Below are 26,306 nucleotides of genomic sequence, written 5' to 3'. Positions count from 1 at the left end.
GTTTTCCATATTTGACTGTTGCTTATCCATGCCCTTAGGATATGAAGGGGTTTTGGTACTGTGATGCCCTGCAAAAAGGGAAGAAAACAAAAAGAGAGAGAAAGAAAACCCAAAACCCAAGTAGGTAAATTGCAATATAGGATTTTGGTTTTGACAGTTTTCTTTGTGTGATTGTTTTAGTGTCAAAGACTCAGAGACTCGAAGGGTTTGGTGTAGCAAGATACTGCGGAACAACTGGATTGACTTGTGTGTTAGATGTGGTAGCTGTACTTTCCTTGGAGTAGATGTGGAGGATAGCTTTCCACTACTGGGTACATCTTGTTTTCTGACAAGAAATCCAGTGTTATGTGAAATTATTTTGGCAGAGCTTCTTGACAGGTTATGGCTCGTTCACTGTGATTAGCTTAGCATCATTAATGCTCACAGAGTAGTTTACTCCGTTTGGGGCCGTTGGAAGTTGCAGAGGGTTTTTTTTTGTTGTTGTTGTTGTTTGTTTTCTCCCTCTTATTAATGTGTCAAAGTAGCATAAATGGAGCGGCTTAGTCTAGTGGTCAGTGTTCTTCAGTGCGTTTAGAAGCTATATAAAAATAAACATTGAAAAATAATCCATGTGTGTGCGCGCGCACGTGCTCTTTGCTGGTGTAGGGGAGGTCAGTGGAGTTTCGGGGCTGTGAATGGAAACAGTCTTTCTGGCCTTGTTACCGCTGCAGCCCCAGTGGATAGGATGTTGCTCCGAGGGATGAGGACTCTATAAGGGTTGCAGTCTCCATCGCTGTGTTTTAGACATTGAGGTCCCTCTCATTTTCCTCTGTACTGGTGCTCCCTCTGTGGGCATGAGGGCTCCCCAGGGACTGCCTGTGCATAGCAGTTCTGCCCGGTGCAGCTGCTTGCAGGGGAGGGGACCACAGAAGCTCCCTTCCCCACTGGAGCAGAGAGGCTGAGTGGGCGGGTACGCACCATTGCCTCGACTGGGGGAGCAAAGGAAGAGAGCTGCAGTAGGCTTGGAGCAGCTCTTCAGAGTGCTTGAAAATGAGTTACAAGCCCAGAATTGCAGATGTGGTAGCATTGGCGCGGAGCAGTACTATAAGGAGGGCCATGTCCACTTAGAAGCGAACCACCGTGGTGCTGTTATGCCCATCAGTAATAAACAAGTGGGCGGGGAATTTTTTAATTTGTTTTTTAGACAGTGAAGTTAGGCATCGTCTTTTGGAAATCATTGCTCTGTTTTGGATCCGGGTAAAGCAATTGTAAGCTTATAGGTAATGCAGATTGCTGGTATGCCAAATACAGGTGCAACTTCCATAATAGCTTTTGTTGATTAGGATTTCTACTGTTTGTTTTTATATGCTCTTTTCAGCATCTAAGTAGCTTCTAGATAGCCTTAGAAGTCGTTCATAATAGATGTCTAGCTGTCTTGTTCATTATAGAGTAAGCTTGTTCTTGTGTTCACGGACTTTGCTACTTAACTTCTAATCACAGCATTGTATCTTGCATCTCAGTGGTTCCCAAATGTATTTTAAATAACTGCTCACTGTCAGATTATTGCAGATTGGTGAGTAGCTTTCTCAACATGTGAAATTGAAAACTAAAACCGAAATCCAGTAACGTTCAGCTGGTTGCTGCAGAGAATTTATGTTGTGGTAAAGGTAATATGGAAACCAGCTCATTATTTTAATATATGGACACTGCATTCTTTCAGGAGAAGTAATACAGGTACTTGCATCTTTAGCAGTCATGGATTACTGGGGGCTGTAGTACACTAGAAAATACTTCAGTGCAAAGTGCAAGCATAGTTTCTGGGATAGGAGCAAGGGGTTAGGCTTCCTTCTGTCATCTTCCAGTGAACAGTGCTCATCACTGTGGTACAGTCACTTTTGATTTTCCCTCTTCCATGGAAGACTGAAAAATACTGCACTTGATTCTCTCATAGTCAAGTGTCAGTGGTAGAATGTTGCATAATAGTTTTGATGTGCTTTTCTTGACCTGAGTTATATCTTTTTGGCTTCCTGATAGCAACCTTGTAGCTAGATATTTTGTAAAAATAGAATTTGCATCATCATTTGGTTATGATTTTGAATTGGAGAGGTTTTGAAGCTGGCACTCTGTGCAAGCATCTGAATTCCTCAATACTTTTATAGCTCCCATTCTTTTTGACAGTGTCTGTCCATGTGTCCTTAAGTTTCAAGTTTTCAGTCTTAAAACAGAATCACACGCTCTTTTTTTTAGGTTAGTGTTGTGTACTTTAAAACTATTTCTGATGAATCTTAAATACCTTGTAGTAAGTCTTCCATCCATATAGTATACATACTTCATCTTTATTTGGGAACTATCTCCAGGTAAACATAAATTTTAAAAGATAATCTGATAGTAATCATCAATGCATATTCTCAGATCTTCTGAGAGCAAAACCAAGGAAATGCAGCAAACAGTGTACTGTTATTTTGTTGCTTTAATGAGAGGCACTAATGTGGAAGGAAGCAGATTCAGACTGGACATAAGGAAAAAAATTGTTTCACTGAGAGTGGTGGAGCACTGTCCCAGGTTGCCCAGAGAGGTGGTGGAGGCCCCATCCCTGGAAACATTCCAGGCCAGGTTGGCCGGGGCTGTGAGCAACCTGATCCGGTTGGAGATGTCCCTGCTCCCGGCAGGGGGGTTGGACTGGATGGCCTTGAAAGGGCCCTTCCCACCCAAACCCTTCTGTGATTCTGTGATTCTATGGATCTGTCAGGGTCAAAAATCAAATAATTCAGGAACACAAAACCTTGTTTGAAAACTTTTCAACTCAAGTTGCTGAAATAATTGAGCTGTCGCAGATTTTAAAGGCTTTTAAATGAAGGTTATGCATCATACTCTGAGGAAAAAAAAGTGGAAAGTTCTTTGAAAATCTCTGCAGCTGACCTGAGTCCGTGTCATTTCTGAAGTAAGATTTTTAACTCTGGCCTGTCTGTTACCTTGTTTTTTCAGTAAACAACTGATCTGTGTATCCAGAGTGCATGTCTGTGCATGCATAATGAAAAATGGATGGGGGCGGAAAGAACAGGTAACACTTGGCAATTTGTTGCAGCTTGGTGATGGAGAAGTACAGTGCTGTAACAGGCCATTTCCTTGAGGCTCTTTCCTCGGTTTTTAAGGAGCAACTTAAGCAACTGTCAAGTTGAAGCTTGTAACATCTGTGTCATCAGTGAATTCCAGGAATGTTGCTGGGTCCTCGGGGTAGATTGGTAAGGCAGGTGCATTTGTTAGGCAAAGGCTTTTGATAAGTCTGAGTAGAAGGCTTGGTTTGTTCTCAAAAATGTGCAGCAGAAAGTTCTCTCAAATATCAAGTAGATTATTAAAGCACCAATTGCTTCCTGCCTGTTCTGGATCTAGTGTAATAATTTTATCTTTTCACTCAGTTCTTTTATCTTCTCTACTACTTCTTCCTTTCCAGGTATAAAGCTATAATTCCCTTGAACAAGTGAAACTATTTTTTTTTCCTAATGGACTGCTTAGTTGTCTTTACCAACTTTCATGTGTAGCCAAAAGAGCATTTTTAAATGTTTTTATCTTAAAAATGGAGATGCCAAAATGCTGTGTACATTCTAAGAGCCAGAAAGTATGAAGAAAACTTTTTTTGCATGCATTATTCTGCACTGTGCAGTACATCCATTTGCTAGAGGCATATTGATTTATGACTACAATTAGGAGTGGCAAGGAATTGGGGAGGCAATCAAAATCAAATTTTGTATTGCTTATTTCCCATTTTGATTTTCAAAATAGATAATGGAATTAGCTGAAACAAAAATAGTAATTTTAGCTTTTTTTTTTTTTTTTTTTACAGGTTTGATCTTACTATTCTATCTGGTATTTTATGGCTTCCTAGCAGCACTCTTCACATTCACAATGTGGGTTATGCTTCAGACACTGAGCAGTGATATACCAAAATATCGTGACCGGATTTCTAGTCCAGGTAACAGTGTATTTATTTTTTCATAAACCTCTGTCTTGTTTAACAGCTAAGTTTCGTTTAAGAGTTTGTTTGAAGTATGAACTGACTATGGGAAACTGTGATTATTATTCAGTAATTTACAGGTTTCAAAGGTAAAACTTGGTGTGAGGCAAGTTATATACTTCTATAACATAAATTCGGTCAGTAGCTCTTTATGCATATGGGCTAACTTTTGCTGTTTTTTCCCTCTACGTTCTTTTTCTTTGAATTTGTTGTGTATGTAGACCATAATTTTACCTGCACATCCACACAACATGTTGTTGTAGAAGTGGGGTTGTCATTTAATCACATTATTTAAAAAATACTAGAAACCAGCTCTCTTGATCAGATGGAAGGCCACCTGTGATTAGTATTAGATACACTGAAGAAAGTACAGGAAGGCTGTACTGTGAGGGTGATCCGCTCAAGAGTGTGTAAGGACTAGGATACAAAGGCATTTACAGAGTTGTCATTACAGCATTAGATAGCTTTCAGCCGAAATGGGATGTCTGCGGATTCCAGGGGTTGTTAACCTATGATGTAGGGATCCCCTGAAAAGAGAGGGTCCTGTTCCATGATTAAGCTAAGTCCGTGTAATGTGTGGCTGCTGCTAAAAGCGCTCTCTTGCTTCCTGGAACTACTGCTTATCCAGTCCCACTGTTGGCTGGTTCAAGGAGCTATATGCAACAGAAAAAAACGCCTGCACAAATGAAAATGAATAATAACGTGGTTGTCTTTTTTTTCTTCTTTTTTTCCCTTCTTTTTTTTCTTTTTTTAATTTTTTATAAGATTGCTATAAATACATCACAAAATTCTGACATTTTGGGTTTATTTTGGTGTATCTCCATATTGGAAAGAAAATAAGTATTTTCACTCTAAAAGATTTAAAAGATGCTTCTGCATACTTTAACTACACCCAAAAGATTAGTGTTTTCTAGTTGCTGTTTCTGGAGAATGTGTAAATATTTGATTTGTATATGCAACTTAAATGACTGGGCCACCTGAAAATTTGGTATCTCAGATTTTATAACAACTTGGCTTAGGGACCAAATTTATATTTAAAACATAGCAAAACTAAATGGCTATGCAATATTAATATTTTGTTGGAAGTTAGATGACATTATTTTTTAAAATACTTTTTTCCTTTTTTTGAACTTTTGAACTCTTTTGAACTCTTTGAACCCTTAAAATTAACCAGCACCTTGCAGCTGTATCAGCACTTAAGTTGATACAGTAATCCTTGTGTGAGCAAGTTGCAAATTGGGCTGATGTGATTAGTGTCTCTGGATTCTGAACAGAATTTATTTTGATGTAGTGAGGCCAGGCTGGGAGAGCTGGGGCTGTTCAGCCTGGAGAAGAGGAGGCTCCGGGGAGACCTGAGAGCGGCCTCCCAGTGCCCAAAGGGGGCTGCAGGAAAGGTGGGGAGAGACTCTTCAGCAGGGCCTGGTGTGATAGGATGAGGGGTGATGGTTTCAAAATAGAAGGAGGTAGGTTTAGATTAGATATTAGGAAAAAATTTTTTTATAATGAGGGTTGTAGAGCACTGTCCCAGGTTGCCCAGAGAGGCGGTGGATGCCCCATCCCTGGAAACGTTCCAGGCCAGGCTGGATGAGGCTCTGAGCAACCTGATCTGGTTGGGGATGTCCATGCTCCTTGCAGGGGGGTTGGACTGGGTGGGCTTTGAAAGTCTCTTCCAACTTAAACCTTTCTGTGATTCTCTAACAAATGTCCTCTTCTTATAAGGAATTCTTGAGAATTTGTGCTGTTTTTTCAAGCTAAGATTCAGCTAACTGCTGGAAAGAATAATAATTTTTAAAAAGACTTGCTTAGTTAAAAAAAAAAAAGGAAGAAAAAAACAAAGAAGGAAAAATGTAGCTTAGTTGACCATTTCTCCCCGTTTCCTTTGTGGCGGTCAGACCCTTGGTAGTGGATGGAGCTGTGGGTAGCAGTGACTTAATACTGGACTTGAGTGATATTTTTTCTCTCATGCCTGTCACAGTTCAGGGTATTAATTTTCTTTTGTTTTGAAGTAAGTCATAAGGGATGTTTGCTTAAAAAAGTATGTGTGCTACAATTAGTTTTTAACATAAGAATTTCTGTAACATTTCTGTATTAAATGTTTTTATTAATTATATCTTTAATTACTTATACATAAACATTCATAAAATTGCATATTTCTGTTTTAATGTTTCTCTTTAACTCTGTCATTTTTCACTTGCAGTGAAACATGTCATGTTCCTGGCTGTAAAAGTTTAAATTATAAAAAAAATTTCTACACACAAAACCTGGATGGCGTAGGTCAAATGTTTTACTCTTGTGTTAAACATACTTGGAAATCTCATGGTTGATTTATTTTATAATTTATATTTGACTTGCATTGTATACTGGAATATAATAGTATCAATCAAATCCGGATGATTTTAAAAACTTTTTTTTAAAATCCCTCGTGGATTTGTAGGATAATATAATCTCTGTTGCAATCCTGTGATCCTGTATTGAGCCTGCTAATTCTGTTCCTCAAGAATAGCCCAAGTTCTGCATCTCTCACAGTCTGTGCATCAGTCCTTCTCCAAATAGCCTTTTCTGTAGAATTTATACCACAGTCCCTAGGCAGACTGTGATCCACTGGAATTGGAGCAGTCCTTTCCTCTTAGGATGTTTCTGAAGTCCCCTCAAAGCAATAAATCTCTTCAAATTATTGTTTCATTCATTGATGACTTGTTTAGTTATTTTGTCATACTCACTTTGAAAAACAGTATCTAAAGCCTTCATTTGCAGTATAATTCTATAGATAATAACATTGTCTTATCCTCCAAAACCCCTTAGTGTGTAAAACCTCTTCAGTGGTTTTTTTCAGCCTTGTTACTAATTATGGTGTATTTTGTGGAATCCCAGTTCAGTGTGGAGGCCAGATGATGACTGTAATGGTGTAAAGTAAGTTGCAGTCAAAAATGGTATGTGTAGTTTTGCATGGACTGTCGGTCATTAAGGCATTTGCTTGTGGCTTGCCTGGGAATAATTTAACTGCTGCTAATGCAGAAAGGAGAATTTATGATTTATTGGAAATCTTACAAAAAAGGAAGAATAAAAAAAGCATTAAATTATAGCTTTTTTTTTTAAAGGTTCTAAAAGATGTTTGTCTATGATAAATTTATAGTATATCACTTTATTACTTCCCAATTTAAAGTATTTGTAGTCATTTCTGCCTTTGGAGGAGAAGCTTGGTCATTTCTATAGGTGAATCCTTGATAGACCTGGGCTGCTTAATTGCGCTTTCTATATGCTTTCCAAAAGCTTACTGTGATTGATTAACCTACAGTAGCAAATTAAGAATCCAAGGTTAAGACAACTTATCTGACTTTATCTTCCCACTATAGTCTTATCTTCTTAAATATTTATTTTGTATAAAGAAGGCCTGATCTTATCTTTTGATTTTGGGAGATGAGCTTTGGTTTTGCCTTAAATTTTATTCATTTGAGAATCTAGTTTTAATTGGTTTTGCCAGAGGACAGGAGAATACACAGCATCCTAAGCTGATACAATTAGTTGCTGCTGTAATTGCACCACTTCTTTTATGCTAAATTTGATGTTGATCAAACCCTTTAAAATTCTAACTTAGAAGAAAACTAACCTAATAAAAAATAGGTTGGGTTGTGTTGGTTTTTGGTTTATGTGGGTTTGGGTTTTTTTTCTTCCTTTTGTGGAACTCCAGTGTCAGTTCTCAGCTATACTTGAAGAGACAGATGCATGGACACTCATCTGTTGATCACAACTGCAGGGTTTTTATCTGTTCTAATTATTTTTATTAAATAAGAGTTACCTTAAGGTAGTGTGAATAAAGCAATCTATCATACACTCTTTTTGAAGAGATTTAATCTATTCTGCAGTGTCTGGTGGTGTAGTGCTATTTCTTCTGCTACTGAAGCTATGATGAATAATAGTAGCATTAGGTATCCATGTTAGTGACAGCTCCTGATGGTACAGGGCTGTGTGAGAGTGCCTTTTGCTTTCACCTGCTACAAAAAAAAAAATCTGTTAAGATTACATCTACCTTTCTTTACTCATATCCTGGGAAGAAAGACAGTTCACCTCTATCAAGGTCCCAGACTCCATGTTCAGTGTCTGCCTTTTGCATCCTTCAACACAAAGCTGGACTTCAGCATTTGGTAATCTGTGTCCTTGCTTTTCCTGCTGCTCCTGGCTCCCTGGCTGTAGGTTGCTCCTGTTCCGCTACCCTCAGCCAGCAGCTGAACGAAACCAGCCGTAGGCCCCCGCTGCTGCGGCAGGCGGGGAGCCCTGTCCCTGTTCCTTGTATTCTCCGTGGAACAGATGACATCTGAACTTCCTGTTTGAGGAGAAGGGGGAAAGGACTAACAGCTAATTTGGCTTGTCTGTTTTAACTGGGAAATCTTTCAAGCCATCTTTATGCATTATAAAGTTTTTTAAAAATACTTTTTCTTGTGGGTTTCTATGAGATTAATACTCTTATAGCTTCACTCTATATTACCTAAAGCTTTGATGCATAGCTTTAACTGCAGGCTTTCTGGATGTGGTTTTGGGTATTTTACTTTTTAAGTTTAATTTGCTGAATATGGAAAATGAGAAGTGAATCAGTAAAATTATTTGATTGAAAGTGATTAAGTTGCCGATTTTGCTATTCCTAATCTGTTGGGTTTGATTTGTGAATTGCAAAAAAGTATTAATTCATGTAATGTTGATTTTGATAACTGACTTCAAACACAAACTACCTTCCAGTACTGTGGAATATAGGGATAACATTGATATTCCTTTACAGATAGGTATTTTCCAATTTATGGATGTGATTTTTGAGTAGGTTAGAGTGGCGAAAGGCAGAGAAGCTGTTGAGTTCTTTACTTGCACTTTTTCTTTTTAAGGGCTTATGATTTCGCCAAAGCCAGACACTGCGTTGGAATTTTACTTTAACAAGAGTGATGCCCAGTCATATGCAGAATATGTTTCTACACTTAGAAAATTTCTTGAATGTAAGTAAGTTACTTAGAACTGCCCAAGTAATTCAGGAGTCTCAATGTTGAGTATATTAGTTTCCTTTTTTTTGCTTGTAGTTACTAATTGGTAATGAAAACTGATGCAAGTTCAAGCTTACTCAAGACATGTGTGTTATTAAAGTATATAGTTTACAGAAAAAGGTAAGTATCAATAACTGTATCGGGCAGGGAGCCTGAGCATGAGGAATACTGGAGTACATAATGGAGAGTTTTGGGTCCTAGTCCAGTGTTTTGGAGACATGATTATTTAAATACTGCAAGATGCAGAAATTACATATACCCGAACAATTCAGTGTGAAATTACATAGGTCGTGTATTTGGAGGCAAAGTTTATCAAAACTTAACTGATCGGTCTTCATCCAAATGGCTTGGTAACTGAGTGAGAATCCTTTAGTCTTAAGAACTTGAGTGTTTGCTTGTTTAAAAAATGAGGCACACAAATATTAAATTAATTGCTATTTATTCATTTTCACCCGGATACACAGTATTTAAAGGCAGAAATATTAAAACATTGAATTTAGAACATGGGGAAAAAGCACGGGGCAAGACTGAAGGATGGCAAAATCACTGGTTTAGCTCATACATTATTTTATATATGTGCCCATATGTACACTTAATCTAGAAATACAGAAATCAATTTAAAATATTAGCTAGCTTAACCCATCAAAGGTTGTAAGTCAGAATTGAGGTGCTGTAAAAATCTCACCTGTGCGCGTGAGTTGCTCGGTTAGCTACACAAGCTGTACTTGAAGCTATCTGGACTCATAGTTTTGGTGCCTACTAAAAGCTTCTATGAGTAGGCTTTTCTCTCAGAGTTCTGTCAATGGTGCCTGGAAGGAATGCTACATTTCCTGATTATCTGCCTCTCTTGCAGTTTGGTAGGTTTTGGACTCCTGCATTGAGGATGAACTTACCCATTTTCCATTTTACTTTTTCTAATCCTTAACTGGGGATGGGATGTGAGGGAGGGGAACAAACCCACAAAATGCTTTAAATGTGAATAGTTGAGTGTTTGTGACAATGTGATCTGTATACTTGTGAAAAACAAGAAAGTGAGAAACAACTTGGGATGTTAGTATAACATCAGTTATACTGCCTGATCTAAATGTAGAGGCAATTTAGTATTAGTCGTTTAAATACTTGGAAGTTCTCTTGTGTGTTTATAAAAGAAATACATGCAAAGAGAAAACTGGTTCAGTTTCCAGATAAAAACTTGATTGTTTCTACAATTGTTTCTACAATACATTATTAGGCTAGAATACATAATTAACTTAGTGTCATAGTTCAGCCCCAACGGGGACCAGACTATGCAGTCTCTCTCTCACTCCCCCCACTCTCCGAGAGAATAGGAGGAGATTTGACAAACAAAAGAAAACCAAAGAAAAAAAAAAAACCAAACACGCGGGTTGAGATTGAACAAAAAGTAAATTTAACAGTAATGACAGAAGAAAACAATAGAGTGATGGAACACAAATACAGTATAATAGCTCACAACAGATCTCTACATCCAGTCTCTTCCAACTAGGAGAGCCTCCCTTCAGCACCCTCCTCACTTATATACTGAGCATGATGTCAGATGGGATGGAATAGCCCTTTGGCTAATTTGGGTAAATGAACCCCAGCTGTTAGCTAATTAGTTAACTATCCCAGCCAGAGGGGCTACCAGCTTCAGTTCTCCACCCAGCTCAGGTAAATATTAACTCTATCCCGGCCAGAACCAGGACACTTAGAATTAGTTTATGTACAGAAATTAATGAAGTTTTGATTATTGATACAATTTGAAAAGCAGGACAGCATTATTTCTTTTGTAACACTTTTTGTTCTTTTATTCAAGTACAGTGCCACTTGATAGGCTTTGAAAAATTAGATGTTTGTTAAGATGTATTTAAGAGACATCGTGCTCTGAAAATAGTCCTTTGAGAAAATTCCTAGACAAGTAACAACTCTAAGTTAGATGTTTATACAGGCTTCTGCAGTTTTTGTCTGCTTGTATGCTTTGTACTATAGATTTACGAGCTATTTCTGTTTCACAGCATATGATGATTCAAAGCAATCCCAAAACATAAACTGTACACCAGGAAGGATTTTTGATCAGAATGATGTTACTGTTAAAAAGGCATGTCGATTTAACCTCTCTGAGCTTGGACAATGCTCTGGAAAGGAAGATAAGACCTTTGGCTATTCTAAAGGAACTCCCTGTGTGCTTGTGAAAATGAACAGAGTAAGTGCCCACTTGTTTTTTAATTCTTAGTATAAGAATTATACCTACCTACCACTGTATGAAAAACAACTGTAGAAAAGGACTGAAATACGTGTTCAGTTTACTTCTCAAGATCAGTTGCATTTCTGGAATAGTGTAATTTATTGAAATGTGTAGTAATTCATGTGTTTCAGCGAGTAAAATGAAGTGAGCTTTTTGATCATTCTAATAAAAGTATTGGCTTTGATTACTTGCATCAAGATATCCGAGAACACTGTTTTAAGAAATACAGTGCTCTTTGGTTTTGTTTACTGCTCTGTGTAACAGATTCTAAACCACTGAGCAGGTAAAGTATGTTTTACTTCATGTCTGCATTCTAGAAATGTAATTAGAGTGCCATGCATTCTGTAACTCCTAAACTACGTAAGACAATTAAAACTTTACTGAGTGAAAAAGTATTTGACTTTTCAGTGATGTTATACATTACTTGAACTGCTAACTGGTTTGAGCCATTAATGTTGCATGCTGAATGTAAAATAGGAAAATAGTCCTTTCTGTGGCCATTGTAACTATTTGAGCTTTAACTTAGCAGTGCTTGAAATATTAGTCCTAGTCTGAAATTGTGCTTCATATGAAAATGACACTAGGATAGATTTGCTCCCTATATGAACTCTGTCATATCAGGTGGGGGAAAAATTCAAATTCAGTCAATAAAACTGGAAAGGGGAAAAAAGTCTATAAATATTTTAACTTTATCTTCTTTAGATAATTGGATTAAAGCCTGAAGGGGAACCACGTATACAATGTACATCTAAGGTCAGTTCTGAATGTAAGAAATGAGTGTGTAGTTAATTTTCCTTGTGATTAGGATGAAAAGTGAAGTAATATACTATGTCAGAACATGTATTTCACACTCTTCCTTTCTTCTTAGACTCTAGTTTTTTTCTTGTTTTCATCTTACTGTATGTCTAGTTTAGGTTTAGTGTATTTAATTTCTTCAGTGCACTTATAAAAATACTTTTTTGTTGTTCTTTCATCTTTAGATGTAGTTGAGCTACCCGACTTGCTTGGGAGTCGAGAAAAATGCATACTTTTAATTTGTGATCTTATTTCTTTATTTCTTTATTTATTGTGCATGTGTGTTTTTTGTTTTCCCATTTCATAACCTATATTTTTATTTTTTCTCCATGCTGCAAGTGCACCTTAAACAATTTTGTAAATGATGGGTAAGACACAGTATGGAAACTGATGTTACTGTTCAAGTAAAAGTTGCCTGCAAATCAAGTATAAGCTACTTACTTTAATGGCTAATCTATGCATATTTGTTGTGTACCAATGGATTTACACAGTGTGTTTTATGACAACTGTTTTCTAGACTGCTTGGGGAGCAATGAAGGCCGTATTAAGTTAGTAGCTTGAGCAAGGGATGGAGTCATGACTTTTAGCTTGAGGTGACTGATAAAAACGCAGGCTGGGAAATTTCAGCAGTTAATGAGACAAATATTGTAATTGTTCCTGCCTTCATCCTGGGTACCTGTGGTAGTCATAAATTTTAATACTTGATTTTTGTGGAATTTTTGAAAGTTTTGATCTTCCCATGACAGTCTGTTGCAAGTAAAGATGATTCCTTCTCTTATTTGAGACTGATTTCTTTGTGCGCATTCTTAAAACATGTTCTGTTGGAGGAATTATTTGTTTCTTTAGAAACAAATTATTTGTTTCTTTAAGTTCCTTCTGCTTTTACTAGGACTCCTTTTTCTTTGACTTCTTCAGTTTATAGTTTTTTGGTAATGTATTATCCCAAACTGGACAGAAGTTTACCTTTAGCTGAAGTAGTGTTAATGACAGAATTTTTCCCTCTGCCTTCTGTCTCTTGAGGTGAATTTGCTGTTTGTAATACATTGAGTCTTTATTTTAAGTCTTTCTTTTTTGAGGCGTTCAAAGAACATGTAGATGTGGCACTCCAGGACATGATTTAGCAGTCATGGTGGTATTGGGTTGACAGTTGGACTTGATGATCTTGGAGGTCTCTTCCAACCTTAAGATTCTATGATTCTGTGATTCTATAATTGTTTTACTACTTAGATCTTTCTTTTGGTTGTTTCTTAGTCTATATTTGTAGATGTGATTTCTTGAAGTTCAAAGCTTTGAATTTCATGTTGCTCTTTTTGGCCTCCCCTCTGTAATTTTTCATGATCATTTAAACAGGATTGAGTTCCCTAAAGTGTTTTGAACTACTTAGGGCTTGGTGAGTCAATGAATGAACTTTCTTTTATATCTCTCAAGTCCAGTGAAAACACTGAATATGGTCCAGGATGGTCATCCTCATTTCCACCTGAAATGCCTTTTGAGGTCTTGAGAACTCATGTTCAAGTAATTTATAAAATATTGATGGTAATCCAATTTTATGGTGATCCTATTTCTTCAGCTTTCTTATATGGATGCTCTATGAGACAGTAGTAAAAGCTATACTAAGTAAATCACAGATTATGCTTTTTTTTCTTATCCTCTTAGCTGATTTCACTGGCAAAAGAATAAGTTTTATAACAACTCGGTTAATCATGGTGGGGGTTTTTTTCTATTTTTTTTACCCTTTGAGATACTTACAAATAAATTGTATCGCATGTTATAGCATGTGTTTTCTTACATATGCTTTCTTTAAGTACAAAATACTACTTTTTACCATATGCAGTTAGAATTTCTCTGATATACACAAGTGTGGTGTTTTTAAATTTTAAGATTATTAATCTTATCAGTTCTTTAGTGACTTCCAGGGAAAATATTTGTCACTTTGAATGCATCTCTTTTGTCTTAAATAAGGCTGTTCTTGCCCTAGTTCATCCTGATTTACCTGCTTAGGAAAGCTGAAGTATTGGTTACAGTTCATTCTTCTCTGTAGACAACAAAGTGGAGAAGCAGCATCAACAACTTTCATTTTCTCCTTTTGTCTATGCTTCATTTTTACAGAACTTCTACTCCTTTCTGTTATGCCCCTTGCTTACTGAAATTCTTTAAACTTAAAGGATTACGCTGTTCTTTACAGAAGCTTATGAGGCCTTGTTTCCAATTCCATTTCTATTTCTTCTTTATTTCTTTAGGATGTGAGTACTGTGTAATGGTATCTTCCTTTTCTGTAGCGGATAAGGCAAATGCTTATCTGGAAATAATGTCGTGTGGCTCTTCGGGATCTTGATGGTGCGAGGATGTGAATTGTGACACTCTTGTGTGCACGCTGGAAAGATGGAGAAGGATAGCCAATAGGCTTTTTTGTATTTTGCAGATGAATTAATAATCACATTGCATCTGCCACCGTATCTGAATGTTCCCTAAATACTGGCTTATAACAGAAGTTGAAATGTAGCGATCACTTGTACATCTCCATTGCTTCGGGGTGCTTATGTAGTCTTTAAATAACCGATGTGTTCTGTTGTGGTATTTTGATGTGTTGTGGTTGTGTTTTGTTGGGTTTTTTGTTTGTTTGTGGTTTTTTGGGTGTTGTGTTTTTTTTTTTCCCCCCCCTTCCCTTCTGTGTTGCTGTCAGCAAATATAGATTAAAAGAATTCAGGGTGTACTGCAAAGTTTAATCCGGGTGACACGCACTTCTGAAAATAAACTCTGTGCTGGTATTAGCTTCATGGAATATATGAGTGTATTTGTGCAGCTTGTAGCACAAATGCAACTTACAAGTAACTTTAAATTTTACATCAGAATTATTTAATATCTGAGTGACAAAGATGGATTTTGCCTAAAAGGTGATTTAATTAAGCAGAGGGGAAATCCTATCAGATTCCCTTTTTTTTTCTTTTTTTTTTTTTCCTGTAGATTGATTGTTTACCAGTTTTTCTTTCAATTTCATCTACGTTTCTAAATATTTCTTGTTCTTTCTAGTTAGAGTTTTACGTATATTGAGAACAAATTGGAAAAGTGTCTACCTGGACTTAACACAATCTGACTTGGTTAATAGCTTCTATCTGTGCATCCTGCCAGTCTTTGCCACCTGAAATGTCGTTTAAGTTTTTCACTTTGAAATTTCTTGAATGTTCTTCAGGCATTCTCCTGTGAGGCGATTCTTCATTCTTCTTCCTGTACTTTTCCTGTGGGATTTTTTTTTTTTTTTAATAGAAAAATTTTAGATAGATCTGTGATTTCAAAGGCAGCACACTTGATAGCTGGGGATGTTCCCCTCTTTGCCCCCACAGAGTGGTAGCTGTTGTCGCTGTAATTTCTGTAGATTACAGAAGTGTTTGCAGTGTCAGACACTACTTACAGCTGCTGCTTCCTCCTGCACCCCGGAGGAACTGACTTGCTGTAGCCTTGAGAATCTCCACAAAGAGAAAGAAGAACTGTGTTTCCAAGAAGTTTGAAGATCAGCATTTTAGGTCTTAAGTTTTGGGCTAGAGGTGTGCAATTTCATGTGTGATGGAACATCTTGAAGCAGTATTCTTTCAAGTTAAAACTGCGTTTACTGAAAACTGGTAGGTTTGATGCATGATTTTTTTTTTTTTAACTACAGAAAAGAAAAATAGCCTTAATTCCAAAATATATATGTATTTCTGCTGTTAGAAACCATCTTGACTTTGTATTGGGTATCGCTTTCTAGTTTACAGGAGTGAAGAGCGGTGTATGAATGACACTGCGTGCCTTGCTATTGTTAACATACGCAGCATCTGAATTACCTTGGTTTTTGTGACAGAAATCTTAGATGTTTTGCAGTTTCTACTAATGGATACTGCTCTTTACCTTGTGCAATGATACCATTTTTTCTTCTCAAATGATTACAGACCAGCCTTGCCCAAGTTCTTTCCTTGGGTCTTTGTACGTTATTTTAACATCTGCAAAATTATTCTTTCTAAGACATAATCGTAATAAAGACCCAGTAAGTGAGGTGGAAGTCTATCTGTCCAGCTAAGTGGTCTGATTTTTAGGTTTGCTGACTGCCTGCAACTCTTTGCGGAAATTGTAAATGGTAAGCAGAAAAAGTGGCACTCACTAATGGACTGATTCTTGAACATCAAATGCAGCTTGTTTAGGTGTTGGGGTTTTTAAAAATTGTGTAGGGATATTAACTAGGATTTAAGTAATTATTAAAGAAAACTCCAAACCCCCCAGCAGTTGCATGAGACAGGCAGTTGCATGTCCCAGCACCTCTCTGCTATTGCATGCATGCCTTGTGTTTAGCTGCTCCAGAAAGTTCTACTGCTATTTATCTTTCTTATGTTATTCTGTATTCTGATTTTTTAACTATTATTTCAAAAAATATATTTGAAAAATGAATATTTTAAGCTGCATGAGCTTTAAATAAAGTAAAGAACAATGGTGAAAAGCAACATATTTCTGCTTAGTAATTAACTTTGCTAGCTTAAGGTCTGAGATACTTAATAAACGTATATTGAAGAATTGCAATGATTTAGACTGCAAAGGAACAAGAATGTGGCCATATCCTAAACAACATATTGTATGCTCTTTTGAGGAGGCAAGGAGAAAAGTATTCTTGAGCTATGGTTTATTCTTTACAATTTTTTTTTATCTTTGTGTTCCTCTTTTGCTTAGTTCTGTTACTGTGGTTGTGTTCTGAACTTTGTAGTGTATATTTTTAAAATTGCAACTGTTGTATATGGTAGTAGGGAAAAAACAATGCAAGTTATTAATGCACGTTGAACTTGTGATGCTCTGAAGATACACTTAGCATTTTGGGGGGGGGTTTAGTGGCATTTGCCTTTGTCATAGTAATATGTCTGCCTTATTATAGAAAGTCACATTAGATGTGGGCATTTCCTGGTGGTTTAGACTTGCAGTAGCTTGTCATCCTGCCAGGATACGCAATCCTGAGCAATACTGTGTATAGAGAGGTGTGTCTGCCTGTGATTATCCTGATAGCCTGTGTCTGGGTCACCTCAATCATATATACGTATTTTGTATATCTTACAGATTGTGAGACTCCTTAGTCAGAAATTAGGCAGCAACTTTGTAGATAGCTGCTGCTTATTACAATATTTGGGATTATAGGGGAAAGTCTAGCAGTAAGGCATGCATATGTTTATTGTTCCTCTAAGGTGGTGATGACACACAAACTCTAGTAACATCACCATTTTAACCCTGGGCTCCCTTTTAAGGTAGCATGTATTCCAAGGCTAGCTGAATAAATGTTAAGAATGGTACACCACTGCAGAGAGACGGCTATAGTTCTTTGTGAAGGGTTGTATTGCTCAAAATTTGAGAGGCTTAACAGAAATTCATCTTTAATTTCAACTGAAATACAGATGTGCTGTTGCTTCACCAAAATATGCAGGCTTGCTTGTGGATACTGGGAATTTTAGCTTATATATGGGGGTTTTTTGGTTGTTGTTAAATTATTCATTGCGATTAATATCCTCTTCCCCTGTCCCCTTTTCTTTGACTTGTAAGGGAAATATGAAAGCAAGCTGTCTTGACTAGATTACTAATTTAAATACTACTGTTAATAATCCTTACTGTAGCAGATGTGTGCAGCATGTAACTGTTTGCCAAAAATAAATCTATTTTAGAAGTTATTTTAAGAGTCATAGCTTGGTTGCCTTTTTGTAAGCATCTTGCACTTTATCATTGGGTCATAATTCTAATTTTGCATTCATTTTCATGCAAGCAGATGTTAACTTTTAATTTTAATCCTGTCTCCAATCACAGGAAGAAGGCATGGTTGAGATAAATTATTTTCCTCCTGAAGGCTTGATTGACTTAATGTACTTTCCATACTATGGGAAAAGCTTGCATGTAAGTATGCCTTAATGATGGTCGTCATTTTGTAAATGTTTTGTTTCTGCATACAGTTACTAATATCAGATTGATTCTGAAGCTTGAACTTTGTAATGAGATACTCGTAAGGAATATTACGTACGCAGAAATTTCACAGTGCTTGATGAGATTAGAGATATGCTTTAGCAGACCGAAGGAAATAAACTGGGCATTGTCCTAATGAAGAGGCTGTGTACTAGCAGTATGAAGGACATCTGCTGCTTTTTGGTCACTGACATATTTTGGTATCTTTTTGAATGCAGGAAAAGGCAGGGAAAGTAAACTGGTTCTTTGGATTACAACACAGTTTCTAGTAGTTAATCCTTGGGGTTTATGTATAGGATATTAGGTTTATAGTTCCTTACAATGTTGTTGATCATATTCCTTTGTGGCTCTGTGGTCATGTTTTCTATTTGCTCTGTTTTATGAAGAAGCACTTCAAGGTAGCAGATATACATCCTTATATATATAATTTTTTAAAATTAATTTTTCTTATCTCTGTTTTTCTGCTTGCTCCATCTATCCTCATTGCATTCTGGATTAATTTTCTTTATCTAATTGAAGAACAGAAATTTAAAAAAAAACCCCAAAGGTTGCTACTTTGTGGACACAAAGTAGGTAGAGTTAAAACTCCCAATTTCTTTTCAAACTTGAATGTAGGTTTTTTTTTCTTTTCTTGCATCAATGTGTGATAACTACATACAGAAAATCTGTACCCTCTATCAAATATAAAATTATATTGCCTGTTACTGACCAATTTATTTAGTCTAATAAACATCTTCACTGTTCACCATTGAAGATGGAAGTACTTTTTAAACGTAACTCTATTAGATCCACAGTATGTCACAGTGCGTGGCTGTAATTTCCCCAAAGTGATTTTTCTGCTAAATTATTCCTATATCAGTTCTTTTCCAGTGTACTCTATACTTACTTGCAGCAGTTCATGTAACCTTTTTTTATCCTCACATGGCTTTTACTAATGAGGAAGGAGTTTGTTTTTCTTCAGTGTTTGCTTTCATGTTACTTGTTGCCAGACTTTTTGAATTGGTAAACCATCCATTTTCTTAGATAAGATTAGAGAAAGACTGTCAACCTGTGCTTCCAACAGGTAGTCAGTATCTCTCTGTCTCCTTCCTGGAATGAAAGAATAGGGACAGAGAGCACTGCTTCCCTAAGAAATACAAAATACAGCATCAGTAGACCTAGAGATGTCAGGAAGCAGTTTGTACCAAACATGAGATGAAGAACTTTCCTGACAAAATTCCTATACTGATGGAAAAGATTATGAAAGGGCCGTAATGAAGTCAAGCAAAACTCAATGCTATTCCTTGCTTGACTTATGTGATTAAGAAAAAGCTTTACTTTTAAGAAAATTAATTTTAAATCTGTAATTTTTTTTTTTTTAGTTCAATGCTCTTTCATGTTCACTTTGTCATGTGGGATAGGGACTATGGTTTGAGGGACTCTGGCTTATGTGAAGATCAATTCTCATAACATGAGTATATTGTGAAAAAGAAGAGGCAGTAAGAAGAGTTGTGAGAGGTTGAGGTATTTGACTAGGTCTCAAGAGACTGGATTGATTTCTTGGCTATACAAGAAATCTCCCCTCCCCCAATTTTATATGGAGTAAAAATCCATTCTGGTATCATCTGTCTTCACAAATTTCTATGATGTTTTGTATGTCTTTGAAAAAATCTTGGTGATGAGAGGATTTCTCTGAGGAAACACAGGCATTTTATTTCAGATTTTTAGAAAACTCGGTTAGTTCCTCAAATGTCGTATCACCCTTACAACTGGAGAATGTTGAGTGCCTTGCCTAGCTGCATTTCCCCCTCCCAATTTGACATTTATAGGACCACAGGAAAAGTTCTGATCTAGTAAAATCACTGTCCAAGGAAAGTGGTTATTTCAATTTACTTCTTGCTAGTACTTCACATTAAAGATTTTAACACACCAGGTTCCACACCATCATTTTTTGTAAATGAGACTAAGTATTCTGTAGTGGTTTCTTTGGTAGAGGAGCAGAGAAGATAGCCTAAGTGATAACAGAAATGCATTAAGGAGTCTCTTAAGTTAATGAGGAAAAAAAAAACCTAACCCAAAATTTTATTCAATTAAAACTTAAACCTTATACTTGTATAATACTGTACTGTCGTATTTAGTCCACTGGCTTATAGGAATTTTTATTAAGAAAATAAATAATTTTGCTTAATCAGCAGTCAGTAGTATTGACCTAAAATGCTAAATAAATTATGGAAATACTTTATAAATACTGGATGAAGTGCTGCTTTAATAGCATATAATAAATAAGCTCTTATTTAATTCATATGCACTTTACAAAAGAATTCAAGTTGTCCTAATTGAATTGGACTTGAGAAATAATATTGGGTTGACAAAAATTTTAATTTCTGTATAGGGAATGGAGTTAAGAATTGTAATTGTTCCACCAAAGATGAATGACCAGGATACTCTCAGAATGTTCAAGGAAAGGTTTCTGTGTAAAGCTAACAAACAGATAACACAGTTTAGAAGGGATTGTTGCTGAGCAAGTAAATGGGTTAGGGTGGAAAGGAAGCTAGTTTACTAGTATTTGTTGAATTGTATTTTTGTCAAAAACCACTTAAAACTGTGCTAGAAAAGTTACGTTCTATTGTAGATTAAAAAACAACAACAACAACCAACCAACCAAACAAACAAACCCAAACCAAACAGAAGAGATGATGGAATGGATAGGAAGGAGAGTATACAAGTAGCACTTTCTAGAAAAACTGGACCCAATGTAATAGAAAGGGGTAAAGTCATATGCCTCTTGACGATGCTGTCTGTGACTGAAATTATGTTGAATGTATTAGTTAAGAAATAGTATGAAGTAGTTAAGAAATAGTACCTCACTGTCTAACTTGAGGAAAAAAAAGTCTTCCCTGGATCAGACTGGGCTTTGAAAGGTTGTGTTCTTAATCAGCTTTTTTCCTAAGTGTTACGATGGATTAAATGTTAATTTAAATGCTAATTTACTCTGGTATCTCAAATATTTTCCCTGTCTTTCTGTTTACTAGGTTCACTATTTACAGCCTCTAGTGGCTGTTCAACTAGCAGTGAACTCCAATAGTACCAAAGATGAAATAGCAATTGAGTGTAAGATCCTGGGCTCACCTAACTTAAAAAATGAAGATGATCGTGACAAGTTTCTGGGACGAATTGCCTTCAAAGTGCAGATGACTGAATAGCAGGAGTAAAAAATTCTCAACGAAGTAAACATTGTGTGGTCTGTTTTGTATCAGCTGGACATGCCATTCTAGGATATGAGACCACCTTGGGGAACATTAAGGTGGCTTATGGTGTTCAGGGTAGCATAATAATATGCTTCCAAATCATATGTTTAAAATCCCTCAAAATAAATGCCTATCCTGCTTCTGCCTGCCCCCTTGGAACAGTGTACAGACTCTAGTTATGTCATAGGGACTTGTAAATAGCTGTTTTCAGACACGTAATAATGGTGACCTTTGTCCTGTTCTAAAGTGTGGTTTTATCCCCCAGCTGAGTGTCTCAAGCTTAATGTGCTGTGCTATGTAAATATTGTATTGATTTAACACTGGTTTAACTGTCATATCTTGATGCTGACACAGTTATAGGGATAAATAATAAATGGAACCTGATTGATGTAGTGATTTTTTTTTTTTTTTTTTTTTTTTTTTTTTGTAAGAGTGAACACCTCTACAGTAAATTGTGTGTGTGGAAGTGGGTGGGTGGATGGATGGCTGTGTGGAGATGCCTTAAATGGTAAACTGAGTGGAGTGGGAGAATTGAAATAACATTTAAGAGTCGGTATGGATTTCTGAAAGCAAGTGCTCAACTAGTATTTTCTTGTGCTTGTCATTGTGCAAGTATTGTGTACCTGTAATACTTGGTATAGAGTTTGGTATTCTAGCTGAGGAATTGAATCTTTCTTTGTGGTGTTAATTGCTTGCGATATGTGGAGCACAAGTAAAATCTATACAATATTTTAAAACTTTTTCGTTCAGAAATATTAATATACAACAATTTAAATTGCTTAGAGTCCTGGTAACAGTTGTACAACAGAGCTGCTTGAAAGAAGCAGCTTCGCTATTGTGGGAATAGGCTTTCATTTTCCAAATAGAAAAATTCCTAAAGAACTGTTTAAAAAAAAAAATAAAAAGAAAAAAAATTATTGTCTTGATTAAACACTCCTATTTAATTTCTATACTCTGTTTTGTTGCATCATTTTAACATACTTCATGTCTTCATCTGCTCTTTCATCTTGGATTTTCTGTGTATTACCTTATCTATCTAGAAATTTGGTGTCGTGAACTGCTTTATAGAAATATCCTGTTGGCTTGGAGTAGATTACTTGCAGTTTAACTTAAATATTTTTGTTAATCTAGTTGCTAAAATGACTACAAATAGACTGATTTATTTGTGACTGCTCCTCATATTAAACCAAGTTGACCCATTATTTTGGGTTATAACTTCTGCAGTTGTGCTGACATTGGATTTATATTGCTCTTCCCCAGGGTTTTTGTTTGTTTGTTTTGGTCGTGTTTTTTTTTTTTTTTTAGCACGTGGTCCACATTCTGATGTCTTCTCAATATTAAAGACCACAGCAAATCAGCGTTTGTTCTGCTAGCAAGGCCTGAATTTGTTACTTGACATGGTTTTATGCCTAATTCTTATAGTGGCTTTTAATATTTTATTTAAACAAACCAAATGAATGATTACTAAAATTCAAGATCCAGTCTTAATGCCCTGCTTTGAAAATGTCTGAGGCCAGTCTAAGACATACTAGTGCAAAACTTCTTTAACACCTGTGCAAGCTTACACTAGTGCACAGTGGGAGGGAGCCACTCTTAATGGGACTTGAACAGTGTCTTGAACCTCATTAAAAATAGATTTATACTGATATGATAGCATTCAGCATGCTTTTTTGTTGTCTGCAAGAGAAAAATTGTTGTTCCTTACCATATGCAGTGGATACTTTTGTAATAATAGCATGCATTAATACTGAATAAGAATGTTCTTTCAAAATATTCCATTAGTAATGTTTTAAATCATGCACTTTTAGAGCTGCCATACCTGGGTTCTTGAAGATATGACTAATTGCTTCTCTGTACATTAATACTGCCTGAAAGTATTTTATTAGTCCTGAGGGAACTTAAAATGTAGATACTGCATCTGAAAATGAAAAGGACTAGCTTAATGTGAAAAAAAAAAATCACATTTGTGTTCACTTAGGCATGGTAAGAAGTTATGAAGAAATACTCAGTTTTCCAATGAGCTGATTTTTGCAACAGTTTCTCTCTCAACTTATCTCTATAGACAAAGCATGAAATGACAACTATTCACCAGCAGTTTTCAGACTAGTAGAACTCAATAAACTACTGTTCTCCCTAGATTTCGTAGATGTGTTGGTTTTTTTGTTGTTGTTTTTTGTTTGTTTGTTTTTTTTTTTTTAATTTCTTCACATAAGGATTATCAGTTGGAGGGAGGAGGGGAAAGAAAAACCTTTTGAAAAGGTTCAGCTATCAAGATTAGCATGTATGTAGGTAATGAGTCTAGTGTTAAACTAGTTAATTAAACTGAACTATTTTATCATTTTTGTTTCTGTGTCTTAAGAATTTGGGTAAGTAACGATCAAGCAGTAGAGAGAAAAAGAAAAATCTGAAAGCAAATGTAGAGTGCAAATATCTCTGTAGAGACAAGGACAAGAGGTGGGGGCGGGGGTGTGTGTTGTTTTTTGGTTTTTTAATCCCCTGCACCCTGCCTCTCTCTCAGTAGGAGATTTGGAAAGGAAAAATACATTGCTCTGCACCAAGACCTGCTGACTGATTTCCTACAATGTTTTAAATGCAATGTTCTCAGGAACCTGGCACTGAACCTGGATTCTTCCCTATTTCAGGATTTTTTTCTACCTCTTTGTGAAGCTTATTTATCATAACTTTTGGATCATATGAAGCAAATAGAGCTTGAAGTTAAGGATGGAATTTTGCATACTTTTACATTCAGAGAGTGCACTTTGATCTTACAAAATGAGATGGATCTTGTGCGATGGAGAAAAATGTCTTAATTGTATAACTTAAGGCGGAACTGAAAAATACTAGAATATGTGGGCAGCTCTGAATATCAATTTTCAAACCTCAAAATGCTTGAAGCTTCAAACTTAAGTTTGTCATTTTGCGATTATTCAGAGCTTTGACTTCCCTGCTAGTGAAACATTCATCTTCTGTCTAGTTAGGCACTTTGCTAAAACATGTCAGCGTTCATGGTGAATCTACTGTCAAATTACTGAAGCCTTTTCATGAAATTATGTTAATATGTTTGTAGTCGGTATACCTGAAAACAAGTACTTTCTCTTACAGAAGAAATCATTCTGTTAATACCACCTACCATGAAAAATCCTTAATTTAGACAGATTTTAATTTTTGTTTGGCATTGTATGAATCGAGTATTCAAGGCATAAATGTGTTCAGAAATAACTGTTTGGTTTTGCCTGTAGGTCAGATCTAGCTTAGTACCTGTTGAGAGTAGAAGAAAATTCACCTGCAACAGGCAGAACCCTGCTCTCCCTTTGCTACAAGCTGCTATGATGATTTTATTTAGTTTAGCCCACCTTCTACATCAATACTGAGTTGTTTTTCTGGTTTGTTATTTATTTTTTTTCTTTTAGGTAAGAATAAGGAATACATGTGGGGTTTCCTTCCGATTTACTTCTGAATAATATCCCTTCTGTATCGGAAGCTTTACTGGTATTAGCTATGCTGGGGGGAAGAATAATTGAAGTAACTTTTAACCTCAGCTGTTTCACATCATGAGCCTTTGTCCTGATGTTTGGTTACAGGTGTTGGGCTGCAGACCATAAATATGAGTCCTCTTTCACCTTACGTGTTACCTGACTATGAAGTCAGTGTTGCTGTAGACAAAGATCCATCATAAAGGCTTGATTTTATAGTAGTCCTGGCTGCCCCTCAGTTAAAATACGTAGAGTATCTGTCATTGTTTTGTTAGGAGAAGCATTTTAATACAAAAGATCAAAGTGAGATTCTCTATAGGATACCTGCCACAGTTTTGCTTCCTGTCTAAATGGGAGGGAATAAAATCAGAGAAAAGCTAAACTGAAAACTCAGGTTATTGCAGTTTGGAGTACGTTAATTTGGTGACTGTGAACCTTCATGTAAAATCAGTGTAACGTGTTGGTTATCAGAAGCTTCCATGTAGCTTGTTTGGATCAAATACCTCTCATAATTTGTGACTAAAAGTAAGACTTTTTTTGTCTCTTTAAATCTCAGGCAAGCACCTAAAGAAGCCAATAAAGGAAATGTCAAAGTTATTTTCACTAGCATGTACTTAAATCTTTTTATGTGATGCAACTCTGAACAGTGAGCATTGCCCATAGCTGATTTTGCATTAAACAAAGGGAACTGCTGAGAGTTTAACCTGGATTTGGCAACAACTCCCTAAAAGAACAAAAAATGTAATCTCATATTTTATTTTAGAAAGTATACTTAGCTGTGTATATTACGTGTTAGAGAGGATTATAATCTTTTGAATTTGCTTTAAAGTTGTGTCCTTCCAGTACCGAAATGTTTTGAGACTTGTGAGCGTATGAATGCTATTTTTCCGATACAAGAGAGCCCCTACAGTGAGAACTCCTCCCGGGTTTGTTGTCCCTGACAAGGTCTCTCAAACCTGCTGTGGCTGTAGTTTCTAACTTCAGAAAGTGCCACTTCACTCCTAATTACAAATGTGACAGATGCGCTTACTTTTTAAGAGAGCTATATGATCAAATATTAGCTCCTTCAGTAGCCTTTCTGTGAAATGTACCGCGTCATGTAGAAAATCACATAGAAAAAAAAAAAAAGAGGTTAACTTTAGGAAAACTGGAGGCAGCTTACAGGACAAAAGGAATATCTTTTCCTAGTGTAAATTCCAGCTAGAACAGAACAGATCTAGGCTTCTGTCACTTAATTTTCAAATGAAATATGAGAGTGAAGCTGATGGATAGGCACAGAAAGGTTTGCACTGAGGTTCAAGGGGATGCATTAACCTATGGGTGAGGTTTGAAACACTTCTTAATTTTATTAATTATCTTAAACAGAACACAGTGAAGAACAACCTTCATTACATAAAACCCCTTTAATACAACACAGAAATAATCAACCCCACATCAAGTGTATACCAAAATGCTTGTAGGGTTTGGTTTGGTTTTTTTTTGGTTTGGTTTTTTTTTTTTTTTTAAATAGCTGTCAGTGAATAATACCGAATGTTGTTTGGATTTAGTTATTCTGTCTGCATGGGAGAAGTGCTGTAGGGTTAAACTAGTAATCAG

The 26,306-nt window shown here is 36.3% G+C and overlaps 1 protein-coding gene across 1 annotated transcript in view; it reads left to right on the top strand.

Moving 5' to 3' along the window:
• The window catches only part of ATP1B3 (ATPase Na+/K+ transporting subunit beta 3), a 28,927-nt gene extending 5,552 nt beyond the window's left edge, over positions 1-23,375 (top strand). Inside the window, exons 2-7 of the mRNA XM_086754619.1 lie at positions 3,821-3,949; positions 8,863-8,970; positions 11,028-11,215; positions 11,960-12,010; positions 17,858-17,944; positions 21,022-23,375. Coding sequence (XP_086610745.1) covers positions 3,821-3,949; positions 8,863-8,970; positions 11,028-11,215; positions 11,960-12,010; positions 17,858-17,944; positions 21,022-21,192 — 734 coding nt within the window. The 3' untranslated portion in view covers positions 21,193-23,375. The remainder of the gene's footprint in view (positions 1-3,820; positions 3,950-8,862; positions 8,971-11,027; positions 11,216-11,959; positions 12,011-17,857; positions 17,945-21,021) is intronic.
• Positions 23,376-26,306: the final 2,931 nt, after the last annotated feature.

Source organism: Chlamydotis macqueenii, chromosome 9, assembly GCF_036417535.1.
Source record: "Chlamydotis macqueenii isolate bChlMac1 chromosome 9, bChlMac1.mat, whole genome shotgun sequence".
Lineage (NCBI taxonomy): Eukaryota > Metazoa > Chordata > Aves > Otidiformes > Otididae > Chlamydotis > Chlamydotis macqueenii.
Note: the sequence above shows the minus strand (reverse complement) of the source record. Positions and strands in the feature narration are given on the sequence as shown.